The following is a 15,540-nucleotide window of genomic DNA, read 5'->3' as shown; positions in this document are numbered from 1 at the left end:
GATATTTGGCACACGTATTCGTAATATAATAAAGAATGGCGGTACAGAGCCCAATTTGAAAAATATATTAATATGTGGAAATTACTCTGTAATTAAATACAATATTAAAAAAAAATTTAAAGCACTCATGGGAGTGCCGACAGAAGTAAAAACTTCTTATAGTATATAAATTACGAGCTCAATGCTTTTTCCCCATCCAAAAAGAAGTGCTATACCCTCTATTATATATGCGTTTCTTACGATCTATGCTACTTATGTATACATACACATCATACTATAAATAAGAAGAAAATATATTGCGCATCCTGAAGGGAGGGGGAGTCGTGACGTAACTGGAGACCGGCACGTTCGTAATGGTTCGTAACGTCCGATTAGTTTGAATCTTTCGCGGTTGTAAGATAAGTGTATTTTATATTTTATCTTTGTAAAAGTGAGATGTCTTTTATCAACAAATAACACAAAAAAGTCGTCTAATATTATTTTGCTAATTGAATAATTTCTTGACAGAATGCATACAAATCCCATACATTTAACAAGAATTCGAATTCAAATTGGTCTCCAGTTACGTCATCATGCGCGAACTCGGACGTATTTGGGCTACGGGAAGATACTATCTGGTTATTTTTAGTATCATGTACATACACATAATATATATACGTACGAAATTTAGTTCGGCAAAGTGATGACAGTCGTAAACTCAATACTTTTTCCACATCTAAAAAGTGCACAACGTTCCTCAAGAAATTTTCATTTCAAAAATTTATTTCGCCGAAGCGATGACGATCCCTAATTCAACACTTTTTCCCCATCTAAAAAGTGTATAACGTCCCTAAAAAAGTTTCGCTTCAAAAATTTATTTCGTCGAAGCAATGACGGTCGCTAATTCAATACTTTTTCTCCATCTAAAAAGGGCACAACGTCCCTAAAGAAGTTTTCACTTCCAAAATTTATTTAGTTGAAGCAATGACGGTCGCAAATTTAATACATATTCCCCATCGAAAAAGTGCACAACGTCCCTAAAGAAGCTTTAACTTCAAAAATCTATTTCGTCGAAGCAGTGAGGGTCGCTAATTCCATACTTTTTCCCCATCTAAAAAGGGCAAAACGTCCCTAAAGAAGTTTTCACTTTAAAAATTATTTCGTCGAAGCAATGACGGTCGCTGATACAATACTTTTTCCCCATCTAAAAAGGACACAACGTACTTAAGAAGTTTTCACTTCAAAAATTTATTTTTGTCGAAGCAATGACGGTCGCTAATTCAATACTTTTTCCCCATCTAAAAAGGGCAAAGCGTCCCTAAAGAAATTTTCAATTAAAAACAATATTTCGTCGAAGCAATGAGGGTCGCGATGATTCAATACTGTTCCCCCATCTAAAAAGTTCACAACGTCCCTAAAGAAGTTTTCACTTCAAAAATTTATTTCGCCGAAGCGATGACGGTCGCTGATTCGATACTTTTTCCCATTAGCCTAATAAAATAAAAAAAAGTCAAAATGTAAATTCGTACAGGTTAAAACAAATTTTATATCAAAGTTTAGGTGGGTACAAAAGATATTTTCAAGAAAGTATCCAAATCATACAAGGGGATCATTGTTTAAATAATTAAAAAGGGGTCATTTTTGCAAAAGAAATACTTTTTTAACTGCTGAGGTAATTCACTTATTAATGAAGGTCTATGGGATCTTTTTCTGCAAAGTTGAAGGGTAAATCTTTCACATAAGACTTACTAAATTAAATTTGACCCCCTATTTATTAAATAATTGTATATAAAACTTTAAAAACAAATTTGCAAAAAATTATTTTTAGCGTTTTAAATAAGCACTATAAAATATCTTATTTTACAGTCTAAGTTGCGATATGTTACCAGTATTAAGCAAAAAAAAATTGGTCAAAAAATATTTAATATTTTTTGAGATATTAAATTTGTTTATTAAATGTTACTATATTTTCAATTGCAAAAACGCGGTTGTTGCCGAAGAAATATTCACCTGATTAAGATCTCATTATTTTTATTTTTATGTAAATTTTTGATAAATGTATTGATAAATTCAAATTTCAATTAAACTCCCCCCTAAAATGGCATTTGAAAATAATTCAAATTTATTTATAATTTGTTTTTTTAATAACGTCGCAAGGATTAAGTATTTTGAAATGACGTTTCGATACTTGGGTTCCTGGGAATTTTTTACTAATGAACAAAAATTTTTTGTCGTTTTTTCTTCTTCTTTTTTTTTTTCTTTTAGTTATATTACTACGGGCCCTTTTAGGGTTAAATTTTATTAAGAATGCCGAATCTCTGAGTTGTAGATTCTAGACCTAAAAATATTAAGATTTAACTAAAATCTTTTTAATAAAATGTGTTTACTTACTGAGTTACAGGGTGTTTTATTTAAAAATTTAAAAATTATTTTTACCAAGTACTTTAAAATTATTTGACGTATCCTTATCATACTTGGCAGAAAGTGTGGCTATTATACACCCTACCAAATTATGATTAATAAATGTTTCTAGCTAGTGCCAGAGGCGTGCGACAGGGGATAGTGAATGATTGACCCTTTCCAAATTCTACGCCACTGAGTGAATTACTATTGTAGCGAAATTTTTCGATTCTCCAATACTTTGTATGTAAATAACTTTATTGGTATCGATAAAGTCATCAGTTTGAGAGATATTATAAGTTTAAAATGAATGAATGAATGAATCAAAATAACTATAGTATTTTTACTACAAAAACGTTATTACGTAGGTCAAAATTTTTGACGTAAGAGAACTGTCAAAACATTAGAATGTGACTTTTCATTATTGCTATGTTTATTATAAACACGGCAATATGAAAAGTCACATTCTGATGTTTTGACAGTTCTCTTACGTCAAAAATTTTGACCTACGTAATAACGTTTTTGTAGTAAAAATACTATATGCCGTTTCATTTTTAACGTCCAATATCTCGAAAACTAATGACTTAATCGTTACCAGTAAGGAGTATATTATTTACATAGAAAGTATTGGAAAATCGAATAATTTCGTTGAAATAGTAATTCCCTCAGTGGCGTAGAATTTGGGAAGGATCAACCATTAACTGTCCCCTGTCGTACGCCTCTGGTGGTAGCTAGAAACTTTTATTTATCACAATTTAGTAGACTGTGTAGTACTCACACTTTCTGTCAAGTATGATAAGGATACCTCAAATAGTTTGAAAGTACTTGGTAAAAATAATTTTTAAATTTTTAAATAAAACATCCTGTAACTCAGTAAGTATTCACATTTTATTTAATTGATTTTAGACCAATCTTAATATTTTTAGGTCTAGAATCTACAACTTAGAGATTCGACATTCTTAATTAAACTTAACACAAAAAGGGCCCGTAGTAATATAATTCCAAGAAAAAAAAAAGAAGAGGAAAAAAAGACAAAAAAATTTGTTAATTAGTGAAAAAATCCCAGGAACCCAATTATCGAAACGGCATTTCAAAATATTTAATCCCCGCGACGCTATTAAAAAAACAAATTATAAACAAATTTGAATAATTTTCAAATGCCATTTTAGGGGGAAGTTTAATTGAAATTTGAATTTATCAATACATTTATCGAAAATATACATAAAAATAAAAATAATAAGATTTAATACAGGTTAATATTTCTTTGGCAACAACCGCGTTTTTCCAATTGAAAATAGAGTAATATTTAATAAACAAATTCAATATCTCAAAAAATATTAAATATTTTTGCACCAATTTTTTTTTTGGTTAATACTGATAACATAGCGCAACTTATCTTGTAAAATAAGACATTTTATAGTGCTTACTTAAAACGCTAAAAATAATTTTTTGTAAATTTGTTTTTAAAGTTTTATGTATAATTATTTAAATAAATAGGGGGCCAAATTTAATTTAGTAAGTCTTATGTGAAAGATTTACCCTTCAACTTTAAAGAAAACAATCCTATAGACCTTCATTAGTAATTGGATGACCTCAGCAGTTAAAAAAGTAATTTTTATGCAAAAATGACCCCTTTTTAATTATTTAAACAATGATCCCCTTGTATGATTTGGATACTTTCTTGAAAATATCTTTTGTACCCACCTAAACTTTGATATAAAATTTGTTTCAATCTGTACGAATTTACATTTTGATTTACATGTAGTGTAATTTTATTTTACTAGACTACATCTAAAAAGGGCAAAAGGTCCCTAAAGAAGTTTTCACTTCAAAAATTTATTTCGTCGAAGCAATGACGGTCGCTAATTCAATACTTTTTCGCCATTTGAAAAGGGTACAACTTTTTTACAGAAGTTTTCAATTCAAAAATTTATTACGCCGAAGCGATGACGGTCGCTAATTCAACACTTTTCCCCATCTAAAATGTTCACAAGGTCGCTAAAGAAGTTTTCACTTCAAAAATTTATTTCGTCGAAGCAATGACGGTCGCTAATTTAATAATTTTGTCTCATCTAAAAAGTGCACGCAAAAATTTGTTTCGCCGAAGCGATAACGGTCGCTAATTCAACACTTTTCCCCATCTAAAAAGTGCACAATATCCTTGAAGTGTTCACTTCAAAAATTTATTTCGTCGAAGCAATGACGGTCGCGATGACGGTCGTTAATTCAGTACTTTTCTCCATCTAAAAAGTGCACAACGTCCTTAAAGAAGTTTTCACTTCAATAATATTACTATTATTATACGTACATTATACTAATATACGTATAACATTTATTTCGTCGAAGCGATGACGGTCGCAAAATCAATCTATTTTCCCCATTCCAAAATAGATTTTTTCATTTATTTTAAATTTAAATACTCCTACACAATTTATATATACATACACATAATAAATATACGTAAAAAATTTATTTCGCCGAAGAGATGACGGTGGCGATGACGGTCGCGAAATAAATCCTTTTTCCCCGTCCTAAAATAGGTTTTACATTTATTTTTAAATACTTCTATACAATTTATATATACATACACATATATATATATATATATATATATATATATATATATATATATATATATATATATATATATATATATATATATATATATATATATATATATACATTTATACATACACCTATTTATGTACAACATTTATTTCGCCGAAGCGATGACGGTAGCGAAATCAATTATTTTTTCCCATCCTAAAATAGGTTTTACATTTATTTTAAATTTAAATACCTCTACACAATTTATATATACATACACATAATATAAATATAGCATAAGCGATGATGGTCGCGAATTCAAAGCTTTTTCCCCTATCCAAAAGTCGTGATGACGGTCGCGAATTCAATGCTTTTTCCCCTATCCAAAAATCGCACAACGTCCCTAAAGAAGTTTTCACTTCAAAAACGAGCCTGTACCGCCATTAAGAAGAACAAAAAAATACACTTTCTTTAAATAAACTTTTTTATCCGATGCCTAGATTTTGTGTCATTTTGGAACTACGAGTACTAATGAAATAAAAAATTTTAGTAGTTCCAAAATGACACAAAATCTAGGCATCGGATAAAAAAGTTTATTTGAAGATAGTGTATTTTTTTGTTGTTCTTAATGGCGGTACAGGCTCGTTTTTTTATATTGTATTTAATTACAGAGTAATTTCCACATATTAATATATTTTTCAAATTGGGCTCTGTACCGCCATTCTATATTATATTACGAATACGTATGCCAAATATCTCAAATAAATATTCAAAATTACAGCCGCAATCTTGGAACGCGTTTTCGCTACCTGTTGATCGCTACTGTTTCCTCTTAACAAAAATAGGTCTAAATAACTCACGCGAACTAAAATTTCTGACTTTTGGCGATTCAAAAATTAAAATAATTTTATCTACAATTTTAATGTTTTAATGTTAAAATAAATCGAATTTAAGTCTTTAAGACGCTTATTTATAATTTTTATGTAAACCTTATACAGTGCGTCCATAAAGTAACGCATAAATTTATTATTTCGTAAACCGGCGACTTTAAGGAAAAATCCCGACACATGTCGATTTTTATTTTTAATTTTCGATTTTTTGGCATAATATATATCATACTAGTGACGTCATCCATCTGGGCGTGATGACGTAATCGATGATATTTTTAAATCAGAATAAGGGTCTTGTGATAGCTCATTTGAAAGGGTATTCAATTCTCTATTCCATAATATAAACATTAACATAATTATTTATACAAGGTGTTCAAAAAACATTTTTTAATTAAAATAATTGAGACAAAAAGAAGAATACCTATATGTAATTTATCTATTTCAAAATACGTTTTAATGTTGTCAGAAAACAGGAAAAAAATGTTTTTTTGACAAATAAATATTGTTTTTCGCTTAAATTCAATGTTAAAGCTGCCACCCACCTGTCTCTTACCAGTTTGAACATTTCGTTTAAGCGAAAATCAATGTTTATTTGTCAAATATTTTTTTTTCTGTTTTCTGACAGTAGTAAAACGCATTTTGAATTAAATAAATTACATACATTCTTCTTTTTGTCTCAATTATTTTAATTAAAAAAATATTTTTTGAACACCCTGTATAAATAATTATGTTAATATTTACATTGGTGAATAGAGAATTCAATACCCTTTCAAATGAGCTATCACATGACCCCTAAAATCATCGATTACGTCATTACGTCTACACGGATGACGTCACTAGTATGATATATAGTCCAAAAAATCGTAATTTAAAAATAAAAATCGACCTGTTTCGGGATTTCTCCTTAAAGTCGTCAGTTTACGAAACGAATTTATTTGTTACTTTATGGACGTAGTTACTTTATAATTACAATACATCACTGTATTGTAATCTATCATGGCTTTCAGCATCTCCAGAAAGCAATATGGCCGAAATCCAAATAAAACTATTTGGTCTATCGACAGAGAATTGTTAAGATCAAATGGTTTTATTTTATACCTTTATAAGAGCATATTATATCCTGCATAAAAGCAAGGTTGCCTTGGAATTAAAACCATTTAGTATAGTTTTAAAGCGGCTGTCAATAATGCCACTCGGTTTTATTGTGAATCTAACCTAAAATCGAGCCGTCGTAATGCTGTGTGTGTTGTATTTTTCTTTTAAAATGACCAGTTCGTTTATATTTTAAGTACTTGCGACGACTTATTTCTTCCATACTCACTGTACTTCCACTTTTTACAACACACTACACTACAAAGAAGAGGCGATGAGTTTAGTTTTATTGTTTCTAACAAGAAGCATAGTTTGGTCTTTAGGATAACCAAATTGATTCAGCTAAGAGCGTTTGGTTTTAATATGGCCTACTAATTGCTTTTAAGAAAGCAACTTTAAAGAAAATTAAAAAATAGTTTTAAGGCATATGTTTTACTGACATAATAGTCTTGAGATCAAATAGTTTTAATAATAGGATTTATTAGTCATATTAGGAGTATCTTTAAAACTGCAATAAAACTAAAGGTAACTAGAATCTAATACAACCAAACAGTCCGAAAGTTCTTCATAAAACTGATTAGTTTTAAAGTAAACTGAGAATAAACCATTTTAAAACTACAATAAGACAAATTATCTATTAAGATTAATTAGTCTTATTTGATCCCTTATTAGATACTTTAAAACTGGTGACAAATGCTTAGCAGTTTTAAACTTCTGGCAGTATATCTACAAGGTAACTAAGGTGCTACTTGGGTTTTGTATTTTTATTTTGTACCTATATTTAAATATAAAAAAATGTATTCTAAATCTAAATGGGGATAAACTATTTTTTTCCACTCGATTTAAATTTTATTTTGATACTATTATGTCTGGTTGCACCAACAAATCTTAAGCTCCAGCTTAGCCTAGCTCAGCTTATAGATAGGGCCGCTTTAAGTCTCACTTACGTTGCACCATAATTTTCAATTCTTATCATTTCAATCCACGTGGCAATCCATTGTGGCAAGCTGAGCTTGAGCCACGTCTTAAGCTTAAGTATGTTGGTGCAACCAGGCATTACAGTATTTACAGCACGACCAAATTCACTTTGTATTTGAGATTTGGATGCGTACTGGTGTTGACGTTGCACGATATCAAAATAAAATTCAGAAAATGTTGAAAAACCGAACATTAACAACAGTGTGCATCCAAATCTCAAATACAACGTGAATTTGGTCGTGCTGTAAATAGTTAATATGTCTATAATAAATATATTTTTACAACACAAAACAAAAATATCTACTCTCTAATCCTCCTTCACTCGATTAGAATTAATTTTTGCCAATAGGGCTTTTCATTCACAGTCATTTGTTTCGAGCTTCTGTCATGTGTCACATAATATTAATATATCTACGTCATACGTTATTGGTATCTACAATAATACAAACCAAAGACGTATGACGTATACAGGGTGAGTCACCACCAACGGGACGGAAGATTACAAAGAAATGGTAGAAGATTTGAAAATTTTTTTAAATTATTAGTTTGTAAGTTGATAAAAGCTACATTTTAAAATTGTTTTGAAATATACAGGGTGTCCCAATAAATGGCGGCGTATCAAAGTTATATTTTTTCTTATGGAATACCCTGTATTTTATTGCATTTTTTAATTGTCCGCAAAAAATAAGGTATAGTTTCATAAGGCTTCCCTATACCTATGTACAGAGTGTTCTGAGTTATGTTGACTTTTCTTAAAATGTAAAGTTTTAAAAGAAGGCTTATTCTCAAGTTATTTAAGAAATTATAAAAATATTACTTTTACATCTATATTGTTGGATATTGGTTGAATGTATTCCATGATTAAATATTACACATTTGTCTACAGGGTGTTCAAAATTTACAGTTTCATTATTGGAGTATTCAATGTGTCACATGATGCTTATTTGAAATAGAACACCATGTATATTAATAAATAATTATACTTAACAAATTCACCTCTTTCGAATGGTATATGGATGTCTTATACCTAGGTCTCATAGTTTTTGCGTAATTTACAGTTATTTATATTCTTAATCTGTGAATCGATTTTAAAACAAAAGATGAAGTTAAATAATGTCATTGTATGACACTGTCATTTTATGACAATACGTTCTGTTAATTATCTTATAATTAATGCATTCCATGATTGATTATTACACATTTATTTACAGGGTGTTCAAAATTTACAGTTTCATTATTGGATTATTCAGTGTAGCATAATATGATGGTTATTTTATTAGAACACCATGTATATTAATCAATGATTATACTAAACACAGGTTTCACTTTCGAATGGTATATAGATGTTTTATAACTAGGAGTTATAGTTTTTGCGTGATTTACAATTTTCTTAAACGGTACATCGATTTTATAAATATTTATAGTCACTCTCGATTTTTAAACCCATCATCTTGGCATAGTTGTTATAGAGTGTAGTTGTAAATAAATATGTTAAATAAATATACTTTTATTTGCTGATTTGTAAAATAAATTTTTTCGTTATTGAAAATAACTAAATACATAAGGAAACATAAAGAATCTTAATAAAACAAATACATAAATAATACAAAATGAACCACAACTTACTATAAGTAAAAAATTATCAGTTATGTAATACATGTTCAAAATGTCTATACAACAAGCGATTTTAAATTATTTGTTTACATTGTTTAACACAGCTGGTGTTATAGACGCAGAAGCGTTCGAAATTCTTAATTTCATAAAAATATCATCTGAAGTAGTAGGTTAGGAAGTGTAGCATTTACAATATTTTTAATAAAACCCCATTTAAAAAAATTCATATTGGTCAATCCTGGTGACCTAGGTGGCCAAATATATGGACCGAATCTATCTATCCATTTATTTCTAAATTTTATGTTGAGGTTGTTCTTAACATCACGTCAAAAATAAGCAGGAACTCCGTCGTCCCATTGGAGCCACATGTTTGTTCGCACGTTAAGTGGAAGGTTTTAAGAAGGATCCAAAAAACTTGTTTTAAGAAATTTAAGAAAGTTGTTCCATTCAGATTTTTGTCAAAAAAATATGGGTCGATAACGTACTCGCTCAGAATACTGCCCCAAACATTAACACTTTATCGGTGTTGGCGATCAACAGTAAAATGTTTGTTTACTGTATCATAATAAAATGAAAGCTGTGTCTATTAACTAGACGATTATTATGAAAAGTACGTAGATTTGTCTGTACACAATACATTCTTAAAAAAAAGTCTATAAACGAAATGTTAAACGTTCCTGTTCTGTCTAATGCTGGTGTAGTTGAGTTTTATACGGATGATAGTGGTTTTTCTTATGTATTCTACATACACTCGTTTGACTGATTTCCAATTGACTCGAAATTTTTCACGTACTAGTATTTGGGTTTTCCGTAACAGAAAGCGGGACATCAAGTTCGTTGACGTCATCAAAAATAAATGGTTTATTTTTATTTAACTTTTCGTACCTATGCAACATTACCAGTAGCACGGAATCCATCGAGAAATCTCTCAAAAACGTCCTTTTTTGGGTGTCTTCTATCAGGATACTTTTAAGCGTAAACTTTAGAAGCTAAGAGACAATTTTAAAAATATTCCCCAATGCAAAGTAGCATGTCTACTCTTTCATAGATAGCGTGATTATTCATTTTTAGGAACAATTCAATTTGAATTTAATTGGCTCTGCCAAAGCCATTTTTAAGTAAAAAAAAAATTGAATATCATACACGGATGTTTATGTGTAATCGATTTTGTTTTAAAATCGATTTACAGATTAAGAATACCTAACCTAGGTATAGGACATCCATATACCATTCGAAAGAGGTGAATTTGTTTAGTATAATTATTTATTAATATACATGGTGTTCCATTTAAAATAAGCATCATATGACACATTGAATACTCCAATAATGAAACTGTAAATTTTGAACACCCTGTAGACAAATGTATAATAATTAATCATGGAATACATTCAACCAATATCCAACTATTTAGATGTAAAAGTAATGTTTTTATAATTTCTTAAGTAATTTGAGAATACGCCTTCTTTTAAAACTTTACATTTTAAGAAAAGTCAACATAACTCAGAAAACTCTGTACATAGGTATAGGGAAGCCTTATGAAACTATACCTTATTTTTGCGGACAATTAAAAAAATGCAATAAAATACAGCGTGTTTCATAAGAAAAAATATAACTTTGATACGCCGCCGTTTATTGGGACACCCTGTATATTTCAAAATAATTTTAAAATGTAGTTTTTATAAACTATTCAATTTAAATTTTTATCAAATCTTTTACCATTTCGATGTAATCTTCCGTCCCGCTAGTGGTGACTCACCCTGTAGATGTGTCACATAATATATTAATATTATGTGACACATGACAGAAGCTCGAAACAATTGACAGTCGATGAAAAGCCCTATAATAAATACTGCAGTACAATACTTACTTCCTTCTCCATCTCTGAATGTAGGAGGAGGTGGTGATTTTATGTTATCCAACTCTTCTTGATGTGAAAAAATCCAATCCATCGCTCTCTCCACATTATTTTCAGTTGCCTTTAGAGCTTTCGTAGCCTGTTCTGGAGTGAATCCCATAGAGGCAATAGTAGCTAGGGCATCTGGATTTGGGACAAATTTAGTATTTTCGGTACCGGGAGGCACGAAAGGATCTGTGAAATCTGCATCTGCGATATGTTCCATAATCCAAGCGGTAGCCGGTTCTACGCCAGCATTTCCACTTTGAAATATTGCTCGCTTGCATGCGTCTATTGGAAAACCTAAAAAAAAAAAGATTAAGAAAGTAGTATTTTATTTTAGTATGGGACATATCTAGAAGTACCGATATACGACGGAGATGCAAGATGAAGAACAATAACCCGCGAGCAGTCGCGCCGTTAAATAAAATCTAACAATTTCTCCTTTTTCGCGATAACTTGATGAAAAACAGTCATGTCTATACAAAAAGAAGGAGAGATGTTTTATTTTGATATAATTTATATGCATATCACTTTCTTACTTTCGCAGATTTTTAAAGGTAAGTGCTTTAAAATTTTACGGTTATACTTATAATAGTTAAAGTACCTCGTTTAGGAGGAGTAATTCAAATTAACTGCACCCTAATTCTTGTTTGTAATTGGTCCAACCGCAGGCAAGTTTACTCCACTAAATTATAAAATTTTGACACTATTGACATTTATTAAAATTTTGACACTATTGGCATTTAAAATTCATAGGTTAATTATGTTATTGGGACCGTGCAAGTTCGGCAAAGCGACCTCTATTTCTACGCTCTGTACTTTTATTCGCACTTTTAATTATATTGGCCAATTATATTAGTCCTGGTTGCTGGATAATTGTCAAGGCCATAGTCCAAAAAATAAGAAGAAGAAAAAATAAGATGCAGGTTATATTGTGCAAACGTAAACAATTGTATGTAGTAAATAAAATTAGTTATTAAAATGCAGTACTGCAAGCAAAATACAATTAATTAAATTTACCTTTATATAATAATTGCATATCATATCAATATTGTGGAGCAATATATAATTTTTCTGCTTCAATGACAGAAGGTATGAAATATACGTCAATTTGACAATTTCAATTGACAATATGAATTATTTAAGATAGTTGCAATATTTCTACGCGACTCGCGCACGGTCGTTTCTCGTTTCCCTTCCAAGTACTTGCACACCGCGAATATCGGCGATTTTTTGTATTTTCTGCGTTATTCCTTTAATTTTTAGATTTTCAATCTGCATTTATATGAAAAACAGTTGTTTTTAGAACTCTTTAGCGACGTATTAGTATAATATAATATTAATGGGTCCCGTCGAAGACCGACACGATCAACCAAAAAATAAGATAAAGGCTATTGGGACCGTGCAAGTTCGGCAAAGCGACCTCTATTTCTACGCTCTGTACTTTTATTCGCACTTTTAATTATATTGGCCAATTATATTAGTCCTGGTTGCTGGATACTTGTCAAGGCCATAGTCCAAAAAAATAATAAGAAAAAATAAGATGAAGGTTATGTTATGCAAACGTAAACAATTGTATGTAGTAAATAAAATTAGTTATTAATGCAGTACTGCAAGCAAAATACAATTAATTAAATTTACCTTTATATAATAATTGTATATCATATCAATATTGTGGAGCAATATATAATTTTTATGCTTCAATGACAGAAGGTATGAAATATACGTCAATTTGACAATTTCAATTGACAATATGAATTATTTAAGATAGTTGCAATATTTCTCCGCGACTCGCGCACGGTCGTTTCTCGTTTCCCTTTTAAGTACTTGCACACCGCGAATAGCGGGATAAGATGGTAAAATCTGCACTCGGCTGGATTCTTAGTTGGGATTGGGCAATCGAAAGTACATAATTCAAAAACCCTCTAACCAAATTTTTAGCTCCCTATGTGGCCCCAGGTGTCCTCTATAAAAAAATGTGTTTTTTCGAAAAACATTTTTTTTGAGCGATCATGTGCTTTAAAAAATTCGAAAAAAATTGTGAATGTACATTATTATACCCAAAATCACACTGATTTTTTTCAAATTTTTTGGATCAAAATTGACGCCAGAAAAAATTTTTGAATATTTCAAAAAAATTTAAGGTTATGTAGGTAATTTTTGGCTAGCTCCGACATATTTTTTTTAGTGTATTTTTTCCGTTCTTTTGAATGGCTGGGATAGTTTTGCCATTTTCTCGCCGGAAATTGCTCAAAATTCGAAAAATTTTTGGTTTCCCCCCTAATATTTTTAGTGTTTACTGAGTGATCTTTTCTTTCAAAAATCTGAAAAAAATTATAAACATACACTGATGCCCAAAAACATACTGTTTTTTTTTTCAGATTTTTTGGATCAAAATTAAAAATGGTGAATTTTTCAAAAAAATTGTAGGTTATGTAGGTAATTTTTGGCTAGCTCCGACATAATTTTTTTTAGTGTATTTTTTTCCTTTCTTTTGAATGGCTGGGACAGTTTTGCCATTTTCTCGCCGGAAATTCCTCAAAATTCGAAAAAACCCCATTTTTTCGTTTTCCCCCTTCATATTTTTAGTGTTTACTGAGCGATATTTTCTTAAAGTAATCTGAAAAAAATGATGAACATACATTGTTATGCCCAAAAACATATTGATTTTTTTTTAGATTTTAAGGATCAAAATTGAAACCAGAAAAAATTTTTGAATTTAAAAAAAAAATTAGGTTATGTGGGTAAATTTTGGCTAGCTGCGAAATAATTATTTTTAGTGTATTTTTTTTCGTTCTTTTGAATGGCTGGGTTAGATTTGCCATTTTCTTGCCGGAAATTCCTCAAAATTCGAAAAAACTTATTTTTTGGTTTTCCCACCTCATATTTTTAGTGTTTACTAAGCGATATTTTCTTAAAATAATCTGAAAAAAATTATGAACATACATTGTTATGCCCAAAAACATACTGATTTTTTTTTAGATTTTTTGGATTAAAATTTTACCAAGGAAAATTTTTTGATTTTTAGGAAAATTTTTTGATTTTTTCAAAAAAAAATCGGTTATGTAAGCAGTTTTTGACAGACTTCGAAATAATTTGTCTATTTTTTTTCGTTCTTTTGAATAACTGGGTTAGATTTGCCATTTTCTCTCCGGGACTTCCTCACAATTCGAAAAGACCCATTTCTTTGTGTCCCCCTATGTGTTAGCACATAAACTCAATTGCATGTCAATAAATAACGATTTTTGATGTCAATAAATAGAGATTTTGTACCTCTTAAAATAACCGCTGATTTTGGCTCCGCTATGGTTAACTTTATTAAGCATAACGATTACGGCAACGTTAAAACGCAGAGTTTTTGCAGCCTGTCAAGTAGGTTTCTCGTGTCATCGTTATTTAAACATAACCTCACTTCACAACGTTATTGTCATTTTAAGCATATACTTGAACAGTTTTTGATATTTTAATTTATAGGTCATCAAAAGTAGAATCTATGTAAATGTAATTTTACTGATTTTTTACATTCTGGCAACAAAGCAATTTAACCATTACTATAACGATAACGATAAGCACTACTTTAAACCTCCGTAAATTACGGAATCCCTTATGTTTAATAACGATAACAGATCATATATTCGCTACTGCTCAGACGTAGTATAACGATAACCATAACGGAATTGCAAAATAAGAGGTGCAAAATCTCTCTAATAACGATTTTTCGTTATTTCGAATAGCGTGATCAGGTTTTTTGAGAAGAGAAGGTAGCCATTTTGAGAAGAGAATATGCATAAAATACGACAAACTCCCTTTGTTTGACATGCATAATAATTAAATAAATTAAATCAAACTTACCACACGCAAAACAGAGACCAAATTAAGCTTTATGCAAAAAAATTCACCAAAACACATTTAAATCACACAATACACTATGTACTTTTCATACGTACTCCTCTAAAAGTCTAAAGAAACATTCAATTAAATGAAATGATTTATCACGTGTCGTAAGTCGTAGACAAGAACACACGTTAACAATGAGTCTTCCCGCTTAAAAAACGGTGAATAGAGTAGGCGGGTCTTCGCCTCGGTCAACCATCGTGCGGCACAGTGCGCAGCACGTGGAAAATCGAGCACGAATTGGCTTAT

At 30.2% G+C, this 15,540-nt stretch overlaps 1 protein-coding gene across 1 annotated transcript in view; it reads right to left on the bottom strand.

Annotated features, from left to right (window-relative positions):
- Positions 1 to 15,540, bottom strand: part of LOC126890010 (ubiquitin carboxyl-terminal hydrolase 5) — a 119,440-nt gene that overhangs the window by 13,636 nt on the left and 90,264 nt on the right. The window contains exon 9 of the mRNA XM_050658812.1: positions 11,368 to 11,697. Within this exon, the coding sequence (XP_050514769.1) occupies positions 11,368 to 11,697 (330 nt within the window). The remainder of the gene's footprint in view (positions 1 to 11,367; positions 11,698 to 15,540) is intronic.

Source organism: Diabrotica virgifera, chromosome 8 (genome assembly GCF_917563875.1).
Source record: "Diabrotica virgifera virgifera chromosome 8, PGI_DIABVI_V3a".
Classification (NCBI taxonomy): Eukaryota; Metazoa; Arthropoda; class Insecta; order Coleoptera; family Chrysomelidae; genus Diabrotica; species Diabrotica virgifera.
This window is presented reverse-complemented; position numbering and strand designations above follow the sequence as displayed.